Source organism: Acomys minous, assembly GCF_964271855.1.
Source record: "Acomys minous genome assembly, chromosome: 2".
NCBI lineage: Eukaryota > Metazoa > Chordata > Mammalia > Rodentia > Muridae > Acomys > Acomys minous.
In genome coordinates, this window is record NC_140484.1 from 137,378,973 (window position 1) to 137,403,961 (window position 24,989).

A 24,989-nucleotide genomic window follows, 5' to 3' on the forward strand; every position below is an offset into this window, starting at 1 on the left:
TGGCTCTTATAATTAGCTCCACCTTTCTCAATGATCCCTGGGTCTTGGGAGGAAAGGATATAATCCCGGAGTCCCATTTAAGGCTAAACACTCTGCAATCTTTTATTCTCTGAACCTTGGCTAGTGATATGTCTCTGCGTTAATGCCATCTAATGCAACAAGCACTGCTCTGGCATGGCCTGAAAGATGCAATAATCTGTAGTTATAGCAGCAAGTCATTCGGAGTCAGTGTAGTACCATGACCCTGTGTCCTCTTAGCAGAATAATAGCAGCACCAAGGACTAATTTTAACCAAGAATGGGAAAAGCTTCCACAATGAAGACTTTCTTTTTTTTGCATAACTTTCAACATGATATGTGGGCATTTTGAACCAAATAACATAAACTATTCATTATTAGCTAAGCTACATTCCCAGTAATAAAAGATCTATTTTACAGAACTGTTGTAATGACCAATTAAGATAGCAAACATAAACATGAGACAATAAAGCATCTAGAATAAATGATTGCATCATGAATTTTAGCTGATAGGTGATTAAAGTGCTCTGAAAGTTGTATTTGATAGTAAATTACACAATGTGGTCATTTTGTTCTGTAACTATTATATCACTATTAAATACACTATTAAATATTTAATGTCTTATGTGTGTGTGTTTGCCTGTGTTTGTGATAATTAGTGATGTTGAAATCTCTGGATAGTTAACTGATCATCCCCTTAGGTGAATTCTTATGAATGGAGGTATATAAATCAAGGCTAACATCAACTAACTGCTCTTGATATTTGTAAAGTACAAGTTTCTTTCCTAAACACAATACATGTCATGCATTAAATTTGATGTTAAACATTTTTATTAATTTGTGAGTTATAATAATTAAGTATATTATTTTAGTGTGCATAATTCATATTCTTATTACTTATATTTTTTACAAATTCAAGATGGAGAACCTAGAGAGTGGTAGTATTGTACTTGTGGTAATGAGTGTTTTATGAATTTGTCACTTGGTTTTCTATTATATCTAATAGGAATGTAAAATATTTCTTTTTTTAAAATTAAACTATAATTACATAGGTTACCTCTTCTTTTTCCTTCTTTAAAACTGTCCTGATAGTCTTCCTTGATTTTTAAAAAATTCATGGCCTATTTTTCATTATGTATATGTATATATACATACATACATATATATGTATATTTGTAAAAACACACCCCCCACTCAGCAACTCGTAAGTATCTGTACAGTGAAAGATAATTTGAAATGAATGAGGACGAAATGAGTAATTTTAGCATCAGAAGATATAGCTGACAATTTTGAATATAAAGCTACTTTCACTAACTCCCAAGTACAAATTTCCTGAAATCAACTTCAGATATGTTTCAATATCTGATTAAATTAGTTTTTTCATCATCCTCAATCCTGGTACCAGTTCTTTTTGTCCCTGAACCTCCCTTAGCAGTCTGCGAAGCCCCACAACTGTGTCAATAAACTGAATGTGATCACACAACTTGAGCTGCTCCTAGGACAGCAAAGGCAGTGTTGAAGAACCATCAAATCCCAGCTGCCTGGATGCTAAAGCAATTATTGAAGTTCCCGAAGGTCAGAACTCTATCCATTTGGGTTCATATCCCTGCAAACACTATCTCTTACCTGGGATTCACATACACAAATAAAATAGCTTACCTTTAAAACTACTGAAATGAAAGATCAGTTGGTTTGAGTGGTGGAGATGGGTTCAGAAGCGATGACACTGATGACAGAGACAGCTGTCCAGATTGATTAATATAGCTTTATTACCACATGTTTGGTTATGTATGACCATAACTGCTTCTCTGCGGTCAAAGCAGAGTTGATCCATGTTTGAAACAATATGATCTCCAAAGCTTTAAATATTTATTGCCTGACACCTAACAGAAAATGTTTGTACATTGTTACATCTGAACAAGTATGCTGCACTGGAATAAAGCAAACTGTAACTTGAGGATAGTGTAGTAAAATGTTTTATTACATTAGCTGACAATCTAAGGAGGATTCAACTGTGAGCAGATATGTATACATGTCAAAGTTATTCTGTTACCCACAAAACATGCTTTTAATGTGTTAAAAACATATAGTATTTGTTTTAAGTGGTAATTCCAATGGTCAACAGCACCAGCTTTGACTATACTGAAAACTAATTTTTAATAAAGAATTCAGGAACCATTACACTTGTGTTATATAAATCACAGTCTATGGGATAAAGTTCAAATGCTCTACAGAGGTATGAGAGTCTCCCAGAATATACCTTACCCCACTTTCATTTTCCTACCTATTCCCATAACGTCTTTGGATTATTTTTACATATGGACATAGTTAAGCATAAGCTTATTGAGTAATTCAAATGCTGATTTCTGTTCCTCTTCCATGTCTGGTTGCTACCCTTGTTCTGAGGATCTCCTATCTCAATGTTGTTTAAACACTGCTCCCCAGTTGTCCCCTGACATGTCAAAAAAGCAGCTAACAGCCAATCACTGAGCAGGGGAAGGAGTGGAGATTGACTTTCTGCCAGTCAGGGGATGAGAGGTTAAAAGAGAAAGAGGAGATTCAGCCATAGACATGCGTAGGAGAAATGAAGAAGATTCAGCTGGAACAAAGTAAGAACTAAAAAGCAAGTGACTTGGAGCTTTTAGCAAAGATCATGTCAAGATAATGTAGAGGGTTAAGAACAGACTTAAACTGCACAAGATTGTTCTCTAAAGCTTTATAAACAAATATAAAAGAGTCTAAATTATTTGTGTGATAGCTGGGTAAGAGAGAAACTAAGAGAAACAAACACAGTTATATAAAAATAACATTAACAAATGGTGACCCATATGGGGCACCACCTGTAGGCTTTGATATCTTAAACACTACTTTATTTGGAGTTCTGTAATGACTTTACTGCTCTTCCAACCCACGTACCCTATGCAGGAAAGAAAGATGGTTAGTAGGGACAGGAGAAGTGGACCATTTTTAGACTCAGATTCTTGAGGCCATTCCACTCTTCTTTGCCATGATTCAAGAAGACCAATGAAACAGCAAACTAGAAATTCAGCATAAGCAACCACAACCACAGCAGCCAGAACGTGGAACCTCAAAGCATTCTCTAGAGTGGTTCCCTCTAGGAGTGTCTCGAAGTGAGGCAAGGAACAGCCAAACGATGCAAAGTGATGTGAAAGAACCTAGGACTCTGGTTTTTGGCATATATATATATATATATATATATATATATATATATATATATCTCCTCTCAGAGTCCATACCTAGATGTCTATAAGATGTCAAAGACCATGGCCCCACATGAGACAGTTTCTCTTCTATCAGACAAGCATCACATGACCTCACACAAGTAAGTTTCACATCAAAGTGTGAACATGTTTACATCTACTACAGACATATTTTGCAATACTGAGTTTAAAGTACTCTTCAATATAGACTTTTCTGATTTATATTTCACTAGTATCTAACTATTTACATACTCTTAGAAAAATATCTACCATCTGGGCTAGGTTAATACAGCTCCATAGCATGGCTCTTGACTACTCTGAATAAGGGCCAGGGCCTGACCCTTGCCACTGCAAACAAAACCACCGTTTCACATCTTAACCTCTAAAATGGGCTCTCTTTTGCATTCCAGAAACTGTAATATGAGGGATTGAAGTCACTGTTCAAAATACAACTCCACAAACCAGAAAGACATTCTATGTTATGTCACAGTCAGCAGCATCCGGAAATGTGCCTGGGATATATAAACATGTTCCAAAGAAATGTGGTGCAATATTGGGGGAGTAAGGAAACACTTCCATTTGCTAACACATGCTCTCACATTTGTGGTATTTGTTTTTTTAAATATGGTTTGTAATTTGCTTTCTGATACATGGTTATATGATTACTTATGATAATTCTTTTCAGATTCTGTGGATTTTAAAAACAATGGATGCAAATGATATGTATTTATTCTCCTTATTTCCCTGTTCTTTCCTTTCATTTTTCTTTTTTATCTTTTTATGTCTACAGTACTGAAAACCATGTTTTTTACATTTTAAGCATAGTTTTCATTGTTTAATTTCAGAGTATTATTGTTTGTTTTTATTTGAGATTACAATTTGATTACAACATTTATTTCTTCCTTTTTCCTTCCAAACGCTCTCATATATTCCTCTCCACTCTCTTTCCAATCCGTGCCTTTTCACTAATTGTTATTGTATGTATATACCTATGTATATATGTGTATACATATATTGCTAGTATAGAAATTTATATTGTTAAATGGAACCCATTCAGTTTCTATGTTATATATATTGCTTTATGTGGTGTGTGTGTGTGTGTGTACAGCTTTAAAAAACTTTAATACATACATATGTAAGCAAAACATAGGTAGGATTTGAAGCAAAAAGGATGCCTAAGCAAAACATTGGAACTGATGCCCAATACTACTCAGATAGGATAGTCAAGAACAAGAGACTAGATAGGTCATTCATCTAAGGGAAAACTAAAATTACTGTTAAGGAATGATGCCATAAAATGACTCCTAACGACATTCTTCTATACTCATAGATCAGGGTCTTGCTCAGTCATTATCTGAGAAACTTTCTCCTGCAGCAGATGGGAACAAATGCAGAGACCCACAACTGGGAAAAGTATAGAAAGTGTGAGCCCTTGGGACACTCAGGCTGAAATGGGACATCTTCATCAAATTCTTCCCTACTTAGTGCTCAGGGAACTGTGTAGAAGAGAAGGCAAAAACGATTGTGAGACACAATGAGGATGGAAGACACCAAGGAAACAAAGCCTTCTTGACACACATAGGAGCTCACAGATCATGGCAGCATACTCTGTGCCTTCACAGATGGAAGCCAGGTGGTGTCCCAGCACTGAGGTGGGGAGTACACACAAGCTATCTCCAATCGATACCATCTTGTAAAGCAAAACATTAGTTTTTTTCCAACAGAGTTTGGGTATATAAACCATACTTAATGGAAGGCTCGGCATTCAGGAGTTGAGGGCCAAAACAAAACAGACTCAACTGCATTTTTGGAGGTTTATTTGTCTCATATTTCTTTGTTGTTATTATGATTATGATTATTATTCACAGCAGGATTTCTCTGTGTAGCCTTGGCTATCCTGGACTCTCTTTGTAGAGCATGCTGGCCCCAAACCCACAGAGATCTACCTGCCTCTGCCTTCCAGGTACTGTGATTATAGGCATGTGCCACTGTACCTGGCTTCTTCTTCTTATTATTATTATCTCTTTCTTCCCTTCTCTCACTTCCCCCTTTATTTCATTTTTACTATTTATTTCCCCACCATGTATTCTAAATGCCTTGCTTTTTTTTTTTGCTAGCTTTGTATTTTAATTCACAATTAATTACATATTGAAGAGAGTTAAACTTTTAAAGAAGAGTTACAGGAAAAAAAGAATTTAAAATATAATGCAACCCAGTCCCACCACTGGAAGATTTGTCTGGCTACAAAAGATAGTCAGTTCAGATTCTGTATCCTCCATTACGAAGAGTCCTCACTGTGGTCACCTTCATACTGGGAGGTTCCACTGCACTAGATTTCCACACACCCCAAAACTCACTAATTTCACAGCTGTCTCCCCAATATTCTCTCCCTCTGTCCCTTCCTGCATCAACCTGATCCTCTAGCTCTCTTCCCCACCCAGCCCCTGTCCATCTTCAAAATATGCTCTATTTCTCCATCCCATGGAGATCCATGCATTCCACCAGGAGACCTCCTCTTTACTTAATCTCAATGGGCCTGTGGATTATAGCTTGATTATCATTTACCTAACGACTAATATGCCATTATAAGTGAATAGATACCATTTTGCCTTTCTGGATCTGGGTTACTTCACTCAGGATGCTTTTTTTCTAGTTGCATCCATGATAGGGTCCTGTGAAAATCCCTAAACAACCCAGGCTGATCCTAAGACAGAGGGTCACTCTGAAAATAGACAGTGGGGGATAAGGCTTGAAGGGACCCATTGCTAAGAACAGCATCCACACAAATTATTGAATGTAAAGAGGTCAAGCTGGTACCTACATGGAGCCTTCACCCTTAAATTCTAGTCTCTTTGGCATGGGAAGGTAATCTGCAGGCTTACAGGAAAAGAAACCTGGACACCAACCCAGCCACAGAACTCTTGACCTACAATATGTCCTACCTACAAGGTATGCTGGGGCAATAATGGTGCAGAACTTGTGGAAGGGATCAATCAGTGCCTGACTTAACTTAAGGCCCACACCACAAGCCCATGTTCTATACAGCCTGGAAGACCAGGAACTGGAAACCGGATAACTCCACAAGGTCCTGGTGGCATGCTCTTGTTCCCTGAACTATCAACAACACTCTCACCAGATCCTCTCATGACCAAGAAGATGACAATTCCTGGGACCCTCAAGATCCCTAATGGCTGGGTAACACAGATCACCACCACCACTCAATTCTGTGACATGATACTGTCACAGACCATCTGTGACAAGACCATCATCATGTGGAAGGTGGCCAGGGATGAGACCAACTATGGCATACCAAGGCATGCTCTGCAAGGTTACTCCCACTTTGTTAGAGATGTTAGTGTCTCCTATGGTGGCCAGTTTGTCCTCTCAGGCTCCTGGGATGGAACACTGTGCCTCTGAAATATCACAGTGGACACCTCCACCAGATGATTTGTAGGTTATACCAAAGATGTGCTGAGCATAGCCTTCTCCTCCTAAAGCTGGCAGATTGCCTCTGGGTTCCAAGGTAAGACCTTAAAATTATGGAATATGCTAGATGTCTACAACTACACTGTCCAGGATGATAATCATTCAGAATGGGTGTCATTCTGAACAGCAGAAAACCTATAATTGTCTTCTGAGGAGGGGACCAGCTAGTCAAGGTATAGAATTTGGCCAACTGCAAACTGAAGACCAACTATATGGGCTACATCAACTATCTAAACACAATCTGATCCACCTAGCAGTGTCTCCAGATGGATCACTCCATGCTTCTGGAGGCAAGCATGACCATGCTATGCTGTGAGATCTCAATGAAGGCCAGCACCTTTATACACTTGATGATGGGGACATCATTGCTACCCTGTGCCTTGGGCCCGACTGCTGGTGGCTCTGTGCTGTCACTGACCTTAGTATCAAGATTTGGAACTTGGAGGGCAAGATCACCATAGATGAGCTGAAGCAAGAAGTTACCAGCATCATAAGCAAGGCAGAAACACCCCAGTTTACCTCTCTGGCATGGTCTGCTGATGGTTCGCTGGCTATAGAGGTAAGCTGGAGCAAGTATGGCAGGTGACTACTGGTATCACTTAAAGTTTATGACAGTCTAAAAAAAATAAAACTGGCTATCTGAAAAAAATCAATGAAATAGTTACTAATGATACTCTGCTGTATTCAACGGATTGGTGTCTTGCCCAGGGTTCATCATCAAAGATGTTTCCTCTAACAGCAGATGGGAGTGGGTGCAGAGATCCATAGCCAGACATTAATGCAGAGAAATTCTAAACTGGGGGTCTCCATCAGGTCTCTTCCCTTGAAGCTCGGGGAAACCCACAGAAGATAGTGAGGAAAGAGTGTAGAAGTCAGAGAGATTGGAGGACACCAGGAACACGTGACCCACTCAATCAGTATAAGTTGGGCTTATATGGGGTAAGTGACAAACACCAGGCCAACAAGTGTCTGTACAGGACCTCTGCATATCTGTTATGTCTCTTAATTTGGTGTTGTTTTGGAACTCCTGACAGCGGGAGGAGGAGTGTCTCAGACTCTTTTGTCTGCACTTGGGACTCTTTTCCTCCTAATGGGCTGCCTTGTTCAGCCTCAAACATGAGAGCCTTTGCCGTTTCTTACGATATCTTGTTTTGTTATGTTTGTTGTCTCTTGGAGGCCAGCTCCTTTCTGAAGAAAACCAAAGGATAGGAAGTGGATCTGGGTAGAGGGGAGGTGGGGGGGGTTAGGAGGAGTGGAGGGGAGACCTGTGGTTGGGGTGTGTTGTATGACAGAACAATCTATTTTCAATTTTAAAAAGATTCTTTTTCTTTTTTTCCAAGATATATATTATTTTATTAATTTGTTCTTGTTACATCTCAATGGTTATCCCATCCCTTGTCTTCTCCCATTCTTCCCTCCCTCCCATATTTCCCTTATTCCCCTCCCCTATGACTGTGACTGAGGGGGATTTCCTCCCCCTGTATATGCTCATAGGGTATCAAGTCTCTTCTTGGTAACCTGCTGTTCTTCCTCTGAGTGCCACGAATGAATAGCATAAGATCTAAAATTATTTACAGTAAAGTCATATATTTCCATATCTATTCTACTGTACAATGGTGATCATAATAATTCAAAATTTAAAAATACAATAAAATGATAATATTTTGATGATTTTACTATATATCTGAATAAATTATGTCATGGTTTTAGCACAGTTGACCAGGTTGTGGTCTAAATAATGATGTTATTAGTTAATGTTATTACTGGAAACATCATGAGGTGTTATTTATCAGGCTTATGATAGCCCTCATTTCAAGAAATCAGCAAACTGAGCAACAAAAATATCTAATTCCAGATCTGAAGATCCATACAAAATAAGGAAAATCAGATTGAAAAAACAAAGGTTCTGGTCCCACCTTTATTAATATTCTAAAACACCTCATTACAACAATGAATAAGATTTGCCAAATTTTATATGGCAAACACAGTTTAATTACCATTTACATTTAAATCCAGTAAAATGCAAGTACATTACAAAAAAACCCACATGGTTGATTTTTTTATTAATTATTGATTTTTCTCACTTTTTATGAAGAACTTTATCTAATTTTAGTTATTCTATTACATCTATCTTGGAAGATTCAGACGTTTTAAGTGACTAAGTAAAAATAAAATTAATCTCTAAGCACTTTAATCAATGATGACAATATTTCATATGCCAAAATACCTTAGAACTTCTTATGATATGAATTACAGCTCTAATCTCTACTGAAGTCTACTTAAGGTAGAGAATAAATGACATATCTTCTAATTGCTTTCTTGTGGTCATACACATAAACATACACTCACTTTTGGAATATGTCCTCCTTCTGATTATTTTGACATTTCTAAACACATCTGTATGTCTGTAAGGATAAATTTTTCAATAATGCAAACAATAAATACAACAGATTTTTTGATATTATGGTTTTTCCAGTACTTTTGTTTAGCCCTAGATATTTTCTATTTGAACATCTTCATTTATTTTTTCTGATTATAATTTCATAAATGTCTATTTCTTGATGATGTACCATGTCAAGATAAGTATTTCTCTCTGTGCCAGCAAGGTGAACATTATCTTCTAAGGATAGAAATGTGAATATAATCACACACACACACACACACACACACACACACACACACACACACACTGTTCCCCACCAACTTCATTCTTCAAAAGAAGGACAGGCCGTCTTCACTGCATCCTTCTCTTTATTAATAATTAAGAATGCACATCAACTGATGCTAGAGGCTCCTGGAGATTTCTTAAGCCAAAATGAATGCTGTCTCATTGTTACATGAGTTTGAAGTGAAAAGTGAATCCTGACCTAATCTACTTGGTTATTCTCTGAGCTCCTTTCTGATGTAGGGCTTCTAAGACTACACTGATGTATGCCAGGTGAGTGCAGCTCAAAGTTTCTACTCACAATTGTTTCATAGCAGAAAATGAAAATTTAGCACGTATATCCTCTCAACCAAGGAGTGATATCAAATTGTTTGGAGAAGAAATAATGAAACTCATGCCACGATATCTTCCTAGAGAGTGGGGTGTGCCGGCAGAATATATCTTCCCAGAACCCTTACTAAAGCCCCAGTGACCTCCTTATTCCTCAGACTGTAGATAAGGGGGTTCAGGGCTGGAGTGACTATTGTATAAAACACAGAAATGATATTGTCTTGCTTGGGGCTGTGAAAGGAACTGGGGAGTACATACATGAATGTAGCTGCCCCATAGAACATCCCAACCACAGTCAGATGAGAAGAGCAGGTGACAAGGGCTTTCTTCCTTCCCTCATTTGAGGGCATGTGGAGCACAGTGAAAAGAATTAGTGAGTAGGAGGCCAGGATGGCAGCAAGAGGGGGAATGAGGAAAGTCACACCCATCACATAAACCATGAGCTCATATGTGGAGGTGTCTGCACAGGCCAGCTTCAGCAGTGGGGGTATCTCACAGAGCAAGTGTCTGATCTTTCTGGATTTACAATAGGAATACTGCATAGTGTAGGTAGTATATCCTAGGGCCATCAAGGATGCTAGAATCCACGATGCGGCCACCATGAGCCAGCAGACACCTGGCCTCATGAAGATCATGTAGTTCAGAGGATGACAAATGGCCACATACCTGTCATAGGCCATGAAGGCCAGAAGAAGGTCCTCTGCTCCACCCAGTGTCAGTGCCAGGAACATCTGGAGGGCACAGCCCGCAAAGGAGATGGTGTTGTCCCTGAGCAGAAAATCTATGACAGTCTTTGGAGTGACAACTGAAGTGAAGAGGAGGTCCATGAGAGAGAGCTGCCCAAGTAGGAAGTACATGGGCACATGGAGCCGGGCATCCATGGTGATGACCAGGAGCAGCAGTCCATTGCTGGTCAGAGCCAACATGTACAGGGCTGTGAATGTGGCACAGAACAGTTCAGGAGAGCCACTGTCATCCAGAATCCCCACCAATATGAAGTCACTTCCCAAGGTGGAGTTCCAGGGCTCCATTACGCGTGGTCTTTTTAGTCACCTAGAAACAGATAGGTACTTGTTGGAAACCTTTCTAAAGGACTTCAAACCACCTTAGAATTATTGCAGGTCATTACGGAGTGGTCAGCAGAAGTAATGTATATTTTTCTTTCATGAGCTAAGTTAGTTGTCTGGTTTCTGAATATCAGGACATTTTTATTCAATTTTGACTTACCTGTAATATAAATGACATGGTTAAGAGAACTTGGGGAATTGAAATTATAGATAACTTCTATTTAATTATCAATCCAATACTCACAGACAAATATCTGTGTAAATAGATCTAAATATGTCTATCTCCACATTCACAGATACACAGACATTGATTTAAATTCTGTTTCTGATAAAATTACGTGTGATTATTATTAATATGTTCATATTTGATTCATAAAGAAACTTTGAAATTGTATTTCATTGACCTGAGTTATTAGATTATTGGCTTTCTTTTAATCCTCAAGTACCTCCCTCTACTAATAGAGCATACTTTTTATTTGGATGTGGGATAGTGAATTCTAAAGAGATAAAAGTCAAAAGTGATTTTATCTTAAAGATAAATTGGTATGATCAGGACAAAGGTATTTGTTCATTTGAAGACGATGATAATATGTTTAGGAAAGAGGATCCAGAAAAACAGAAAAAAACAAATGGAAGATTTTCTGTTTCTGCTATATGATAAATGGACTGAGTTACTGAAAAGATATTGTTGAAAAGGCTCCAAGATCTAACATTACCTGGGATTCAAAACATCAGTCTGAGCATAAAAAATATGGTTTCCCCTCTCTTCACAAATCTCAGAAATACAAGGAAAGAAATCTGCCAATCTTTTAATCCACATGAAATTTCTGTTTGAAAAAGTTAAGAAAGAAATGACATGGTGTGTGTGTGTGTGTGTGTGTGTGTGTGTGTGTGTGTGTGCGCGCGTGCACTCATGCATGTGCAGATGCATGTACATGTATGTATCTGGGACAGCATATAATTTTTATTATTGTACATGCTTCATAGTTGTATAATAGGAAACAGTCCAGAAGATAAAAGGAATATCCTCATCACTTTTTCTGCTCCCTTTTTCATAGCTTTGCTCCTGTACTCTGAGGTTTCCCTGATAGCTATTTCAGATCATTTCTTCCTAAATAGTACATCACTAAGAACCTGACACGACAAGCCCATATGGTCCACCTCCTTTCATTCACACAGTCAAAATGAACTCCAGTGCGTCAGGAACTGCACCTGATTCTAGGGTACTGCACAGGTCTTACCTTACAAACACTGTCTGCAAGAGCGTCTTTGCCTAGGAAAAGAAGAGAAGGGAGCCATTGAGAGTGCTTGTTGCTCTTCCAGAGGACCCAAGGTCAGGTCCCAGCAGTCACATCAGACAGCGCCAGACCGCCTGTAACCTCAGCTGCAGGAGATCGAACACTCTCTTCTGGCCTCTATGGGAACCTGTACAAACTCAGCAGACACTCGGACATACGCATATAAATAAAAAGAAAGTAAATATTTAAAATATAAAAATATAAAAATAAACACAAGGGCATAACCAAGGCCAATCCTAAACAGGGTTCTGTTATATATAAAACTTCAAATGTCATTTTTTTGAGATCGGGTCTCACTATGTAGCCCAGGCCTAGAACTGGCTTTGTCAATCAGACTGGCCTAAAATTAGCATATGTGTGCATAGAGAAATAAAATGAGGGAGATAATCACCTACATTCCTTACATTTTCTACATCAGTCTCTAGATAAAGTTTCAAAGAACAGTAAAAGGGGGGAGGGACTGTTAAGTAGTCACCAGGACTACAGATCCTACCTGCCTGCCATTTGCTATTAGTCAAGACATACTTTCTTTTCTTTCCAGTTCATTGTCCCTTTCTTCAGCTCTCTAAATAGAAAGGACCGGGCATGGACACTGTATCAGGAAGAGGGAGAGTCCATTTCTGTAGATCACCTTGGCAGTGCGGGAGCAAGAGCTTCAGTAGAGGGTGCAGCAAACAGAAACACCACAAAGGAACTTAAGCACATAAAGACATGATTTTGGAAGCACAAAGCATAAGTGTTTCTTGTATCACTGTTCTAGGTAATCATTTTAAAAGTGGGTTTCAATTAACTTTTCTGTGTCACTTTCAGTGTCAAGCAGGCATATGAGGAATTTCAAACTAACATTTGATAGCCCTGTTTTGAGGACCTATTCATTCGGCGTCTACATCAGATTCAAGAAGTCCAGAAGGCACTTCCCATTAAGGCAAGAGTAAGCACTGAAAATTTTTTCAGAAACCCAGTCTGAGGAATTCTGGCCAGCTGTGGCCAGAGGGGAAGAATGACTTTAAGTGTCTACAGTTGTTAAGAAGAGCGTGCTCTGACACCAGAGGTGCTAGAGAGCCTGAGACAGAGGCGTGCGCTTCTCATGTTGTCTCTCAGGGCTTTTGATCATACAACCTGCATAAACCAGAGACAGAGTCCTTACCTAGCTGAAGAGAATAGGTATGTTTCTTGCAGCAGCGGTGGCTGTCATTAGGTCTGGGATGCCTGTGGTCCTGCAATCACCGCCAGTGCTGGTCACTCCTCTCTGTGAAGGATATGGGTGCAAACTGACACTCAATGGAGAATCCTGGAGGGGGAGGGAGAGAGGCTGAATCCCTCAGCGTGGGATTCCATCTGCCTTCCAAATTAAGAAGACATTTCTGAGCCTGCAAAAAGATACTAACTCGGAAGGACTAGCCTTCAGCGTCCATCGATATCAGTGAAGCTCAAGTGAAGACTACGTTGAGATTCCACCTGGCTACCAGATGGATGTCATTAAGAAAACAATCGTCAACTCTGGTATAGTTAGGTGCATAAACTGACTTTTTTATGTCTCTGTTCCTGCAAGGGATTATGAGGTAAGATAAGCACAGAAGGGATTTGGAGAAAGAGAGATAGGCAGAGCTGTTCAAAGAAGACCAGCCTACTGCCTAGCCTCCTCGTCCCTGGGGCAACAACGAACACTATTCTTTTCCTGAGGGAGAGTTGACTGTCTTCATCCCAAGCGGCATGACCTTCCCTGAAAATGCCGCACAAGGAAAGTAGGTTTAATGAATCCTCTCAGGCATATCCACCTTGCCGGGCACTTCCGTATACTTCACCCTTCAAATTGACATTGGGCTGTGAACACCTTCTCTCCCACTTGGCTTTGCTCAGCAGCCTCCTGACTAAAGACGCTGTCCTGGAAAGTGTCGTTAGCATCCAGAACTACTGCATAGCCTCTGCCTGTAACAGTGGTGTCGTGCGGGCTCCATGCTCCACTTCCTCTTGGATTTCTTATGTGTGGGCTATTATCAACTTCAGGGAGGTAGCGAAGAAGCCGGCTGATGCCTGGCCCCTCTTCATTGATCTCTAGGTAGCATCAGAACTTGTTTATTGAAACTTCTCTTGCAGTTTCCATTCTGTTATATTTCATTTCTCCTCTCTCACGCATGCACTCACGTGAGGGTGCCTGTGCAGTCTGCAACCACAGCTCCATTGCTGAGTTCCCGGGTGACGCAGACACCAGCTCTCACTGCTCTAGACCAGGCCATTCTCCCCTCTCCCTCAGTTCTTTCCTCATCCTCATCCTCTAATTTCAGACTTTAGTCACTTATTTCTCCAGAAAACACTGGAAAAAAGCTCCTGGAGAATCTATGGTGTTTTATTTTCAACTTTAAGAAAATTAAATGCAAGCATTCACTTGTTGTCTACAAACATGACTGCACAAGTTCAGCAGACGAAATATAAAGTCTGGTGGCTTTGGCTTTGTAAAGCCAACATAGTCTTTCTGATGAATTTTTACTGCTGTGATTATTAGATTCTGTCAACGCCATGGCAGCTCCATGCCTGATTTGTCTCCCTAGAGCACGAGCCACATCGTTATGCTCAAACTTATAACAGCCACTCAGCTCTGTCAGTTTCAGGGAGTTTGTTTAGAGTACAGAACAGTTTTTCCTTCTGAAATTTCCTTTTGCATATTTATTTGATTTTTAAAAGAATTATACAATATATTTTGATCATATTCTTTTTCTTCCCCAAACTCCTCCCAGATCTCCAGACTCTCTCCATCTCCCTACCTTTCCAACTTTATGCCCTGTGTCTCTGTTCTTTTTCCTACCTCTCTCTTTTACACACACACACACACACACACACACACACACACACACACACACATGCAAGCAGCAACAACAACAATAACCCCAAACTCAAAGCAACAAACTAAGAACAACAAAAGAAAATAAGAACACACAAAAACATGGAGTCTGTTTTATGTTGGCAAAAAAAAAAAAAAAAAAAAAAAAAGCCCTGAGCATAGGGCTTCCCCTAAAGTATAATTGATATACCAGTGTCACTTCATTGGAAAAAAATGACATTTTTTTGTTCTCCTAGCATGTGTCAGTTGCAAATAGCCTCTTGCTTAGGTATGGAACTTTGCACCCACTTCCCATTCTGAGATTTTTTTTTCTGTATTAAACATGTACATGTCTTGTGTTCGCTGTCATGGTCTCTCTGGTTTCATATATACATCAGTCCTATTGTGTTCTTTGGCATCTGCTACAATCTCTGACTCTCACAACATTTCTACCTCCTTTCTGCATAGAAAAACTATCTTATGGTAAATCTCAGACCCTCTCACATTCCCCTCTTTATGAATAATTTACACCTGTGGTTAAATATGACAACCTTGTCCGATGCTTCATTAAAATAGTGTTTAGCTGAAGTCCCTTACTACCTACACCCATATTTCAATATCGTACATACAATCTTATAGGATTTAAATTTCACTTATTTCCCCAAAATTTGGCTCCATTACAATAATTTCCTCCTGAAACCTTCCTTAATTGCTCTTGACTATAATTATGAAAATATAAATGTAGGCAGGCATAGTGGCACAAGCCTTTAATCCTAGCACTCAGGAGGCAGAAGCAGATAGAGCTCTGTGAGTTCAAGGCTAGCCTGGTCAATAGAGTGACTTCCAGGATAGCCAGGGCTGCTATAACACAGCCATTCATGTATGTGTGTGTGTATGTATGTCTGTATGCATGCAGGTATGCATGTATGTCCAGCATACCTCATTTATTTCTGTTATTGGCACACAGTTTTCAATCTTTGTTAGTAAAGTAAATGCCACAAATGAATTTATGTCCACTTCCTTCTCCACTGATTATTCACATTAACTCAATATCAATGAAGTTTCACTTTCATTTTCTCTCTTACTAATTTTGATCTTTTGACAATTTCATACATGAATATATAGTAATTCTTAGTACCATCACCCACAACCCTCTTTTTTTCTTGCTTCTATTTTTATTACCCCCAACATGTCCTTTGCACATATTCATGGCTTTTAAAAAAATGACCCACAGAGATTAATGAAAGATCTACAGGTTTGCTATTATTCATGGGAGCATCGTGAGCTTGTTAGTGGGTACACAACGGAAGACAATGTCTGCTCCTCCACCAGAATTCATCAGGACCTCAGTTCATCAAGAAAGGGTTTGGCCAGGTGGCCCCCTCCCTGGTCTGTGATTGACTGCTGCCTGGCCAGCATTGTTGGCAGCAGCTGTGAGGTCATAATTGCATTGGCTTTGTTATGTACAGAAGATGGTATGTCACGGTTCTCCCTCACTTCCTATTCTTCCTGCCGACCCTTCTGCACTGTTTCCTAAGACTTAGAGGGTGCGTATGACTGTCGTATTGAGGGCACTTATTCTCAATGTGCTGAAGAGCCGTGTGTCTCTACACTAGCCACCTTTCATTACAGAGAACAGTTCCTCTGACTGAGACTGAGAGTAGTATTTGTCTATGACCACAAATATAACTGTTTCAAAGGCAGCCGTGGGCCGTGACAACTTATCTAAACATCAATAGGAAGTTCCCACCTAGGGTCTAACATTCCCTCAGCCATTGATTTTTTTTAATATTTTATTTTATGGGTATGACTATTTAGTCTGCAAGTATGGATGTGTACTATATTGTATTCCTAGTACCTAAGGAGGTCAGAAGATGTTGGTTACCTTGGGACTGAAGCTACAGATGGCCGTGAGCTACCATGTGCATGCTGGGAATTGAATCTTGGTCTTCTGTAAGAGCAGAAATTCTTAACCGTAAGCCAACCTTCCATCCCTCAGCTATAGATTTTTAACTGGGTTTATAGTATTCAACATGGAATCTAACTTGTAGAGAAGATCTAAAAAAAAAAAAAAACAATTAGAGGGCTCTTGGTGATCCCCATAACAATCATGTTAATATTTCAACTGTTATGACTTTTCTCCTAGCAGATTGGTAGTACAATCCACAGGGTTTTCAACTGGGTACGATCCCTGACATCATTTCTCTATCTGGAATCCTGTATTGGACCTCTGTCACTATTTAAGTTGGACAATAGGATATAAACTTCTTGTTCAGTTAGGGTTTGATTTGTCTGGGTCTTGTATTCAAGGGATGTGCTATCTGTAGTAAGAGGGTCTTAACCAACTAGCATTCTTGAGCAGGCAATAGTAATGGCAAAGCTTGTATTGTTTGGGGAACATCCGAGACCACCTTGACTAACAATTTTTATTTATTTTTTTCTCCTTTATTAATTCATTCTTGTTACATCTCAATGGTTATCCCATCCCTTGTATCCTCTCATTCTTCCCTCCCTCCCATTTTCCCCTTATTCCCCTCCCCTATGACTGTTCCTGAGGGGGATTACCTCCCCCTGTATATGTTCAAAGGGTATCAAGTCTCTTCTTGGTAACCTGCTGTCCTTCCTCTGAGTGCCACCAGGTCTCCCCCTCCAGGGGACATGGTCAAAGGTGAGGACTAACAATTTTTAAGATGTTTACTTCCAGTTTGCCAAATACAAATAGCCAAATCACTATGAATGTAACATTTATATAATTCCTGATGGTCTCGTTGTTCTTCCTGCTGTATGTAGTTTATTTTACCCATATGTTATAATATAAATGTATATGTTAAAAAGGAAACAGTGAAAAAAAAGAAAACATTTCATGCCAGGCATTGAGAGTTTGGTTTAATGTTATAATGCTATATATGCTAATAATGCTATATATAATGCTAATATAGCTATAATGCTAATCTAGCATTATTTAGGTCTAAAACATTTTAGCTGGCTTATAGAATAAAGGGTTTTCATATGGCTTTGGCTTTTTATTGAATCCTCAATCTTGGTTAACACTCACTCCATGCCCCATCACTCTCTCTTTCTGTCTATCCTCATCACTGTTAAATAGCTCCCAATAGCGATTGCTCTCTCTGTTTTCATATTGTCTATGGTCTCCTATTCCGTTTTCTTTGAGGCATCCTCCACCCCAGAAACTGTTTCCTATTTTCCTGGCATTTACAGAAATTTCAAATTAAGTGTAAAAACCTAACTATACTTTCTTTAAAGATTCCATTCTGTACCTTCCACATTTATATTTCAGAAACATTGAAATAGTTTCTCTCTTCTCTCTTCTCTCTTCTCTCTTCTCTCTTCTCTCTTCTCTCTCTCTCTCTCTCTCTCTCTCTCTCTCTCTCTCTCTCTCTCTCTCTCTCTCTGATTCCAGACACCACAAACTATTCGTTTTCCTCCTCTTTCATTTCTTTCTCACTTTTTGATCCTCTTCCTATTTCTGGTGTGAAAGTTTCACAGAGAACTCATAAGGATCTCCCTTTCTTCTCACTCAAAAAATATTTCCTGAGTAATTTCTAACTTGGTAGACTAATAAGAAAAGAACCTGAACATGTGCGGAAATTAATCTTTAGTATCTCACAAGTTATCATGACTGATGGGAATCTAAAAAGAAATAAAAATATATTTGATTCATCCCCTGCTAATTTTGTCTAGAACCCATACCACCCTTTGTAAATATAGACCAAGCTATGCCACTTTTCTACGTAAATGCTTATATTTTGCACACATTTTGCTCCACCCACTCACTGTAACCTCACTGCATTGTGCTCCTTATTGCCTATTGCACAGTACACAACTGTTCCTGATTTAGAACTAGTTAGGTCTCCATAAAACTTGTGATTTTTATTTCCTTTTCCTTTGTTTTACTCCATCTAAATTAATATCAACATTTACACAAGTGAAGAAATTAGCACACACACACACACACTATATATATATATATATATATATATATATATATATATTCTTTGCCTTACTGTCTCAACAACTAAGTCCTACTAGTTTCATGTATGTGAGGAATTATACACACATAATCATCTTATGGTTTCCCCTCTTTCCCATGATTCCACTTATTTTTTGGCCTCAAGTCATCATAAGCCCATATCTGTTGCTCAGCAACACCTTACTAATAGGTCCTTTTGAGTCTCCTCTACTCCCACTCTGGTCAATTTACTCTCCAGTACACAGAATGACTTCACTAAATACAAGCTGGGTTCTTTCACTGTTCCAAACGAATGCATGTAGTCTCCTTTCTGCCTAACTCCCACCATATTTCTGAAACTCTGCCCTTTTATATCCACAATAGCCTTATTGTATTGTCCTTCTGTCTGTTTCCTACATAGACCACAGTCTTTCCTGCTTTAGAAAAAAATCTAGAAATACCTACAATACTACTGTTATAACGATACAAAACATATGTGAGTATTTGGGTGTATAGTCACCAAAAAATAGACTAATGCACCAAATTCCTAGTTGGAAGAATTAGCATTTACTTTAAAATGCTAATTTTTAGAAACAACTTATAGACTTAAAAAGTCCACCTTCAAAATTTACATGCATTTTTAAAAATGTCTTTCAATATGCTAGAAAGTCAAAAGACCAAGTGATTAAGAAAACTGTGAAATATACATCACAGTTGAAGTGATAATAATTGAGATACAATGAAATAAGTTTAGCTATTACAACAGTGATGGGACTAGCGAGTGTCATGATGGCATTTCAAGTTAATAAGGAAGAAATGAATAACCATGCCATTAGATGAAATTAATACATATTTAAAACAAAAGTTAACATACTAATGAAAATCAATTAATTTTCCTAAAATAAAATTTAGATATTGCTAGTATGAAATGATTTACAGAAAATGTGTCACCCTTCACTTGGGATTTCTTCTCCTCCTGTTTCCCAGTCTCCCTTTGTATGTTTGTGGAGTCACATGGTTGTGTTTCAATAAACGGAATGTGAGCGCCATACTCTAGACCAAACACACCGTCGAAGAGCCATCACATCTCCACTGTTTGGATGCTGAAGAAGGATGTTCTTGATATTCTCTAAGAGCTGACCATGCATCATTTTGAAATCTCAAATGTTCCACTCTATGCCTCACCTGAGATTTATATAGACAAAAGCTATCTTATCTATCAGGCCACTAAAAGCAGAGATTTGCTGGTTTGAGTTGTGGGACTGGGGTAGGCAAATATGGTGGCAAGGTCATACCAAACCTCCTGATTTTTCTAAATAAAGTTTTTGGGTATTTTTAGACTTATTTATTTTATTTTATGTATGTAGGTTTTTGAAGCCACTTAAGTATGTACACTGCATGCATGTGTACGGATGTCAGAACTGGAACATGGGTGTGGATGGTTATGAGCTACCATGTTGGATGCTAGGAATGAAATCTGAGTCTTTGAAAAATAAACAAGTGCTTTAAAAATTTTTTTCAGATTACATCTCAATTGTTATCCTATCACTTGTATCCTTCCATTCCTCCCTCCCTCTCGCTTTCACCCTATTCCCCTCCCCTAGGTCTATGACCTAGGAGGACCTCCTCCCCCACTACATGGTCATAGGCTATCAAGTCTCATCTTGGTAGCCTGCTTATTCTTTCTCTAAGTGCCACCTTTAGTCCCCGCTCTCCACGTAACTGTGGAGAATGCCCTGTCCATTGGGTAGACCAGAGTAGGGGTTTGATGTTTACTGCTTCTATTGTCCTTGGTGCAGTAAAAACAAATGCTCTTAAATGCTGAACCATGTCTCTAGTTTTATTGTAACACATTTGATTTTATATTGTCTATGAACAAGAGTTGAGTAGTTACCTAGACAATATGACTCAGAAGGATTAAAATATTTATTATCTGGCCATTAACAGAAAAATTCACTTATACCTATATCCCAACAAGTATTATGAATTTAAGTTAAAGAAAGCAAAAACGAAAACAGTGGAAATGTTTATTATATTAATTTACAATATAAGTAATTTTATTTATAAGAAAACAATTAAATATTTAAATTATGTCCATTATTTTTGTTATAGATACTTCAATGGTATACATTTAAATATATAATCACACTTATGTAAATCAACATACTGTAATTATTCATCATGCCAAACACTGATATGTTTCTAATATCTTTTATTATTTTATAAATTCATGCAGTATGATTTGCATATACCTTTCCAAACCCAACTCTATACCCATGCACTTTCATGTTCATTGTTCATGATAAAAGTATTATAGATAGTCTCTTCTGGTATTTTAGATTACATAACACAATATTACTGGTCATATTCAATCTCTAGGTAACATAATATCAGCATGTATTTCTCCTATCTAACTATGGCAACTATTAAATGACATTTTGTTCTTTGAATGTTTTCTATATTTTTACGATGTATATTGGATCATATTCCTCCACCACTACTTCCTGCAACTTTCCATAACACCTCTCATCCCGAATCCCTCACAACTACATATCCCTCTTTGTATGTTATTAGTAACCCTTGATCCCAGTTAGTGCTGCCTGCATGTGCTTGGGTGTGTGCCCATAGATGTGAGTAAGAGCAACCTACCTGCAATAGTAATTACAGGGGATTTGTTTCAAACACAGATTTGAAGGGTCAAATACATTGCATCACCTTTTCCTGTTTTAAAAAAATAAAACTTTTAATAAATAGCTGAGGAATCCTCACAACCATGTCACAAACTCCATGGTCCTTCTTATGTACAAACTTTAAAAAGACACAAAGAAGCTCCTAGGTCTTCTTTTCTTAACTTCCCCTTCTTTCCACGTCTGCTCCCAAGACGCCTCCCGTCTTCAGCTTTGTTTCATCAGCTGGCACAGTCTCCAGGGCTAAATTCAAGGCCCTTTTCTGTTCAGACCATTTTACCCGAGTGTGAAGGTCAGTAACATGACAACACAACGTTCTGTGTTTCACTCCCAGCATTGTAAATCAAGACCAGTTCTTCCACAGTTTTTAATCACCCCAAATGCAGATTGTTACACTGAATCTTTCAGAGAAGAGATAGAGGAAAACAAAAGTAATAAAAATAGTAGAAGAACAGCATAACATTGGGAAGTTTACAAGACACATTTATTTCCAATCTTCTCAACTATTTATCACGAAGATCATGATATTTTTTTTTCTGAGACGTACCAATATATAAGAAACATTTTTAAGATTCTACTATTCATGCATTTAATAGTCAACATGCATTAAGGAAAATTTATCGGGCTGCAGTATAAATATGATTTATCATTTATTCAAGCTACTCAAAACACATTATGGAATCAGACTTTCAGAACTGTTTTAAAAAATCAGCAACCTAAGATATACACATTTAAAACTAATAACCAAAGATGCTAGATGTCAAAGAGGACAGGATTCAAAGTCAAAATCTCTGTGACCCCTTCCACAAACAGTCTAAAATATTCAGTCATAATGATGGACAAGATTAATGCAATTATAAATGATAAAACTCATATATTCAATACAATATGTGTAGGTGTGATAAAAGGGAAAGCTTTATAGTAGATATTTCTTTTACTTTAAACTACTTGATTTTTTGTTTATTTAAGGAATTTGATTTAATTTGTAGATTATAATCTAATTTTATAAATTAAGCAACTTATAATTATTTCAGTACAAATAAAAATTTCTGAGTGGTAAACACTGTTATCAATAACATAGCATCTGCATATTCCAAGGTATTTTACATTCTGCATTAATAAATTAAGGTTATCAAATTTTCTTATATTTCCTCATACCTATGAATGATCTCATAAAAGGAAGCCTACATACATTTAAATGTAGAGGGTATCTTATGTAGCCTGGACTCCCATTCCTATGGACACAGGCACATGCATATGCTTACCCCATGAGTATGAGAGTCCAAACTCTGAAGAGATGTTTAGAATTTAAAGGCATATACTGCTCCTGAAGACCACCCACACTGGTCATCTGACAACTCTAGCTCCAGAAGATCAGACACCTCTGACTTTCTCAGGTACCTGTACTCATGTATATATACCCACCCAACACACACACACACACACACACACACACACACACACACACACACATACACACACACACACACACTTAAAAATAAAACATTTTAAAAGCATTTGAGTTCAATGCTTTTGTAGTTCAAAATCTACTTATGTACCTTTAAGGCTACACTTTTTTTTTTCAAACCCGCAAACAATATATGTAATATACTTCAATATTACTGAATTTCTGGTCTTTCAAAACATGGATACTTTCAATTCTGTTTTATTCATTTATATTTTCCTCTGTAATTTTATGCATCAATTTAAAAGTACATGGTTAAATATCTCAACTACAAGTGATAGGTTCCATTTTTTATTCTTTGTGCTATGTTAATTAAGCTCCCCATTTGTAACATCAATGTGATTGCCTCTCAGATCAGGCATGTAAATGGAATCTTACACCTGTTATTTTTCTCCACAAACTATTTTATTCTAAAGGTATCCAGAATACTTTCTGTGCATCTTTTCTGTTATTCAAAATTAAGAATACAGGTCACTGTAGTCAGCGTGCTTAGAGGCTACTGAGGACTGTTTAGTTTGTCTCACTGCTACATGAGATTGAAATAGAAAATGAATCCCCAACCATGTCTACGAAGTAATTCATCCAGACACTTCTCAACCACAAGATGAACCTACTGAGGCCTCTGTACACCAGCTACACAGTAGAAAGTAAAGGAAAAACTTTAGGAGTGTGTGCATTATCTCAAACACCTAAGGTGTTAAAGAATGGCTGCATATGACAATTAGGTTGGAGAAGAAATAGTGAGAGGCAAGCCATGAATCCTCATTAGAGAGGGGTGTGTGCTGGCAGGATGTATCTTCCCAGGACCCTTCTCAACGCTCCAATAACCTCCTTATTCCTCAGGCTGTAGATGAGGGGGTTGAGAGCTGGCGTGACAATTGTGTAAAACACGGAGATGATATTGTCTTGTTTGGCGCTGTGCAATGAACTGGGTAGGACATACATGAAGGTGGCAGCTCCGTAGAACATCCCAACCACGGTCAAGTGGGAAAGACATGTGACAAGGGCCTTCTTTTTCCCTTCATTTGAGGGCATGTGCAGCACCGTAAACAGAATTAGTGTGTAGGAGGTAACAATGGCAGAAAGAGGGAGTAAGAGGAATGTCACCCCTGTCACATAAACCATGAGCTCATACTGGGAGGTATCAATGCAGGATAGCTTCAGCAAAGGCAGGATCTCACAGAGGAGGTGTTTAATTTCCTGGGACATGCAGAAAGGGAAGTGCATCGTGTATACAGTATGACCTACTGCAGTCAGAGATGCCAGCATCCATGTTGTGGCCACTATGATCCAGCAGACCTTAGGACTCATGAAGATCATGTAGTTCAGAGGATGGCAGATGGCCACATACCTGTCATAGGCCATGAAGGCGAGAAGAAGGTCCTCTGCACTGCCTAGCATCAATGCTAGAGCCATTTGAAGGGCACAACCCCCAAAGGATATAGTGTTGTCTCTCAAAAGAAAATCCATTACAGCCTTGGGAGTGACAACTGATGTGAAGAGGAGGTCAATGAGAGAGAGCTGTCTGAGTAGAAGGTACATGGGCACGTGGAGCCGGGCATCCACTGTGATGACCAGGAGCAGCAGTCCATTGCTTGTCAGTGCTAGGATGTACAGAGCAGCTACTGTAGCACAGAGCAGTTCAGGAGAGCCACTGCCATCCAGAATCCCCACCAAGATGAAGCCACTTTCCAATGTGGTGTTCCAGGGCTTCATTCTTAGTGATCTCTTTAGTTGCCTAGAAATACACGAACTCTCAGTGAAAGTCAATATAAGATAGTTAAAAGCATGTTTGAATTATTGTAGGTCAGCCAAGCATGGGGGCACATGCCTTTAATCCCAGCACTCAGAGAGGCAGAAGCAGGTGGATTTCTATGAGTTTGAGGCCAGTCTGGTCTGTAAAGTGAGCCCAGGACAGCCAGAGCTACACAGAAAGCCAAGGCTAAACAGTGAAGTCCTGTTTCA

At 38.6% G+C, this 24,989-nt stretch overlaps 2 protein-coding genes and 1 pseudogene across 3 annotated transcripts; 1 reads left to right on the top strand and 2 right to left on the bottom strand.

Moving 5' to 3' along the window:
* Nucleotides 1-6,382: 6,382 nt before the first annotated feature.
* LOC311578664 (small ribosomal subunit protein RACK1-like) lies at nt 6,383-7,310 on the top strand (annotated as a pseudogene). Its single transcript has one exon. The product of its transcript is annotated as a small ribosomal subunit protein RACK1-like (transcript).
* A 2,489-nt stretch (nt 7,311-9,799) lies between these two features.
* Nucleotides 9,800-10,750, bottom strand: LOC311592828 (olfactory receptor 2AG1-like; the record flags this gene model as incomplete). Its single annotated transcript, XM_084773677.1, has 1 exon — nt 9,800-10,750. The coding sequence occupies one exon, from the start codon at nt 10,748-10,750 to the stop codon at nt 9,800-9,802; it is 951 nt and encodes a 316-aa protein (XP_084629803.1).
* Nucleotides 10,751-23,789: 13,039 nt separating this feature from the next.
* On the bottom strand, nt 23,790-24,740 carry LOC311592829 (olfactory receptor 2AG2-like; the record flags this gene model as incomplete). Its single annotated transcript, XM_084773678.1, has 1 exon — nt 23,790-24,740. The coding sequence occupies one exon, from the start codon at nt 24,738-24,740 to the stop codon at nt 23,790-23,792; it is 951 nt and encodes a 316-aa protein (XP_084629804.1).
* Nucleotides 24,741-24,989: the final 249 nt, after the last annotated feature.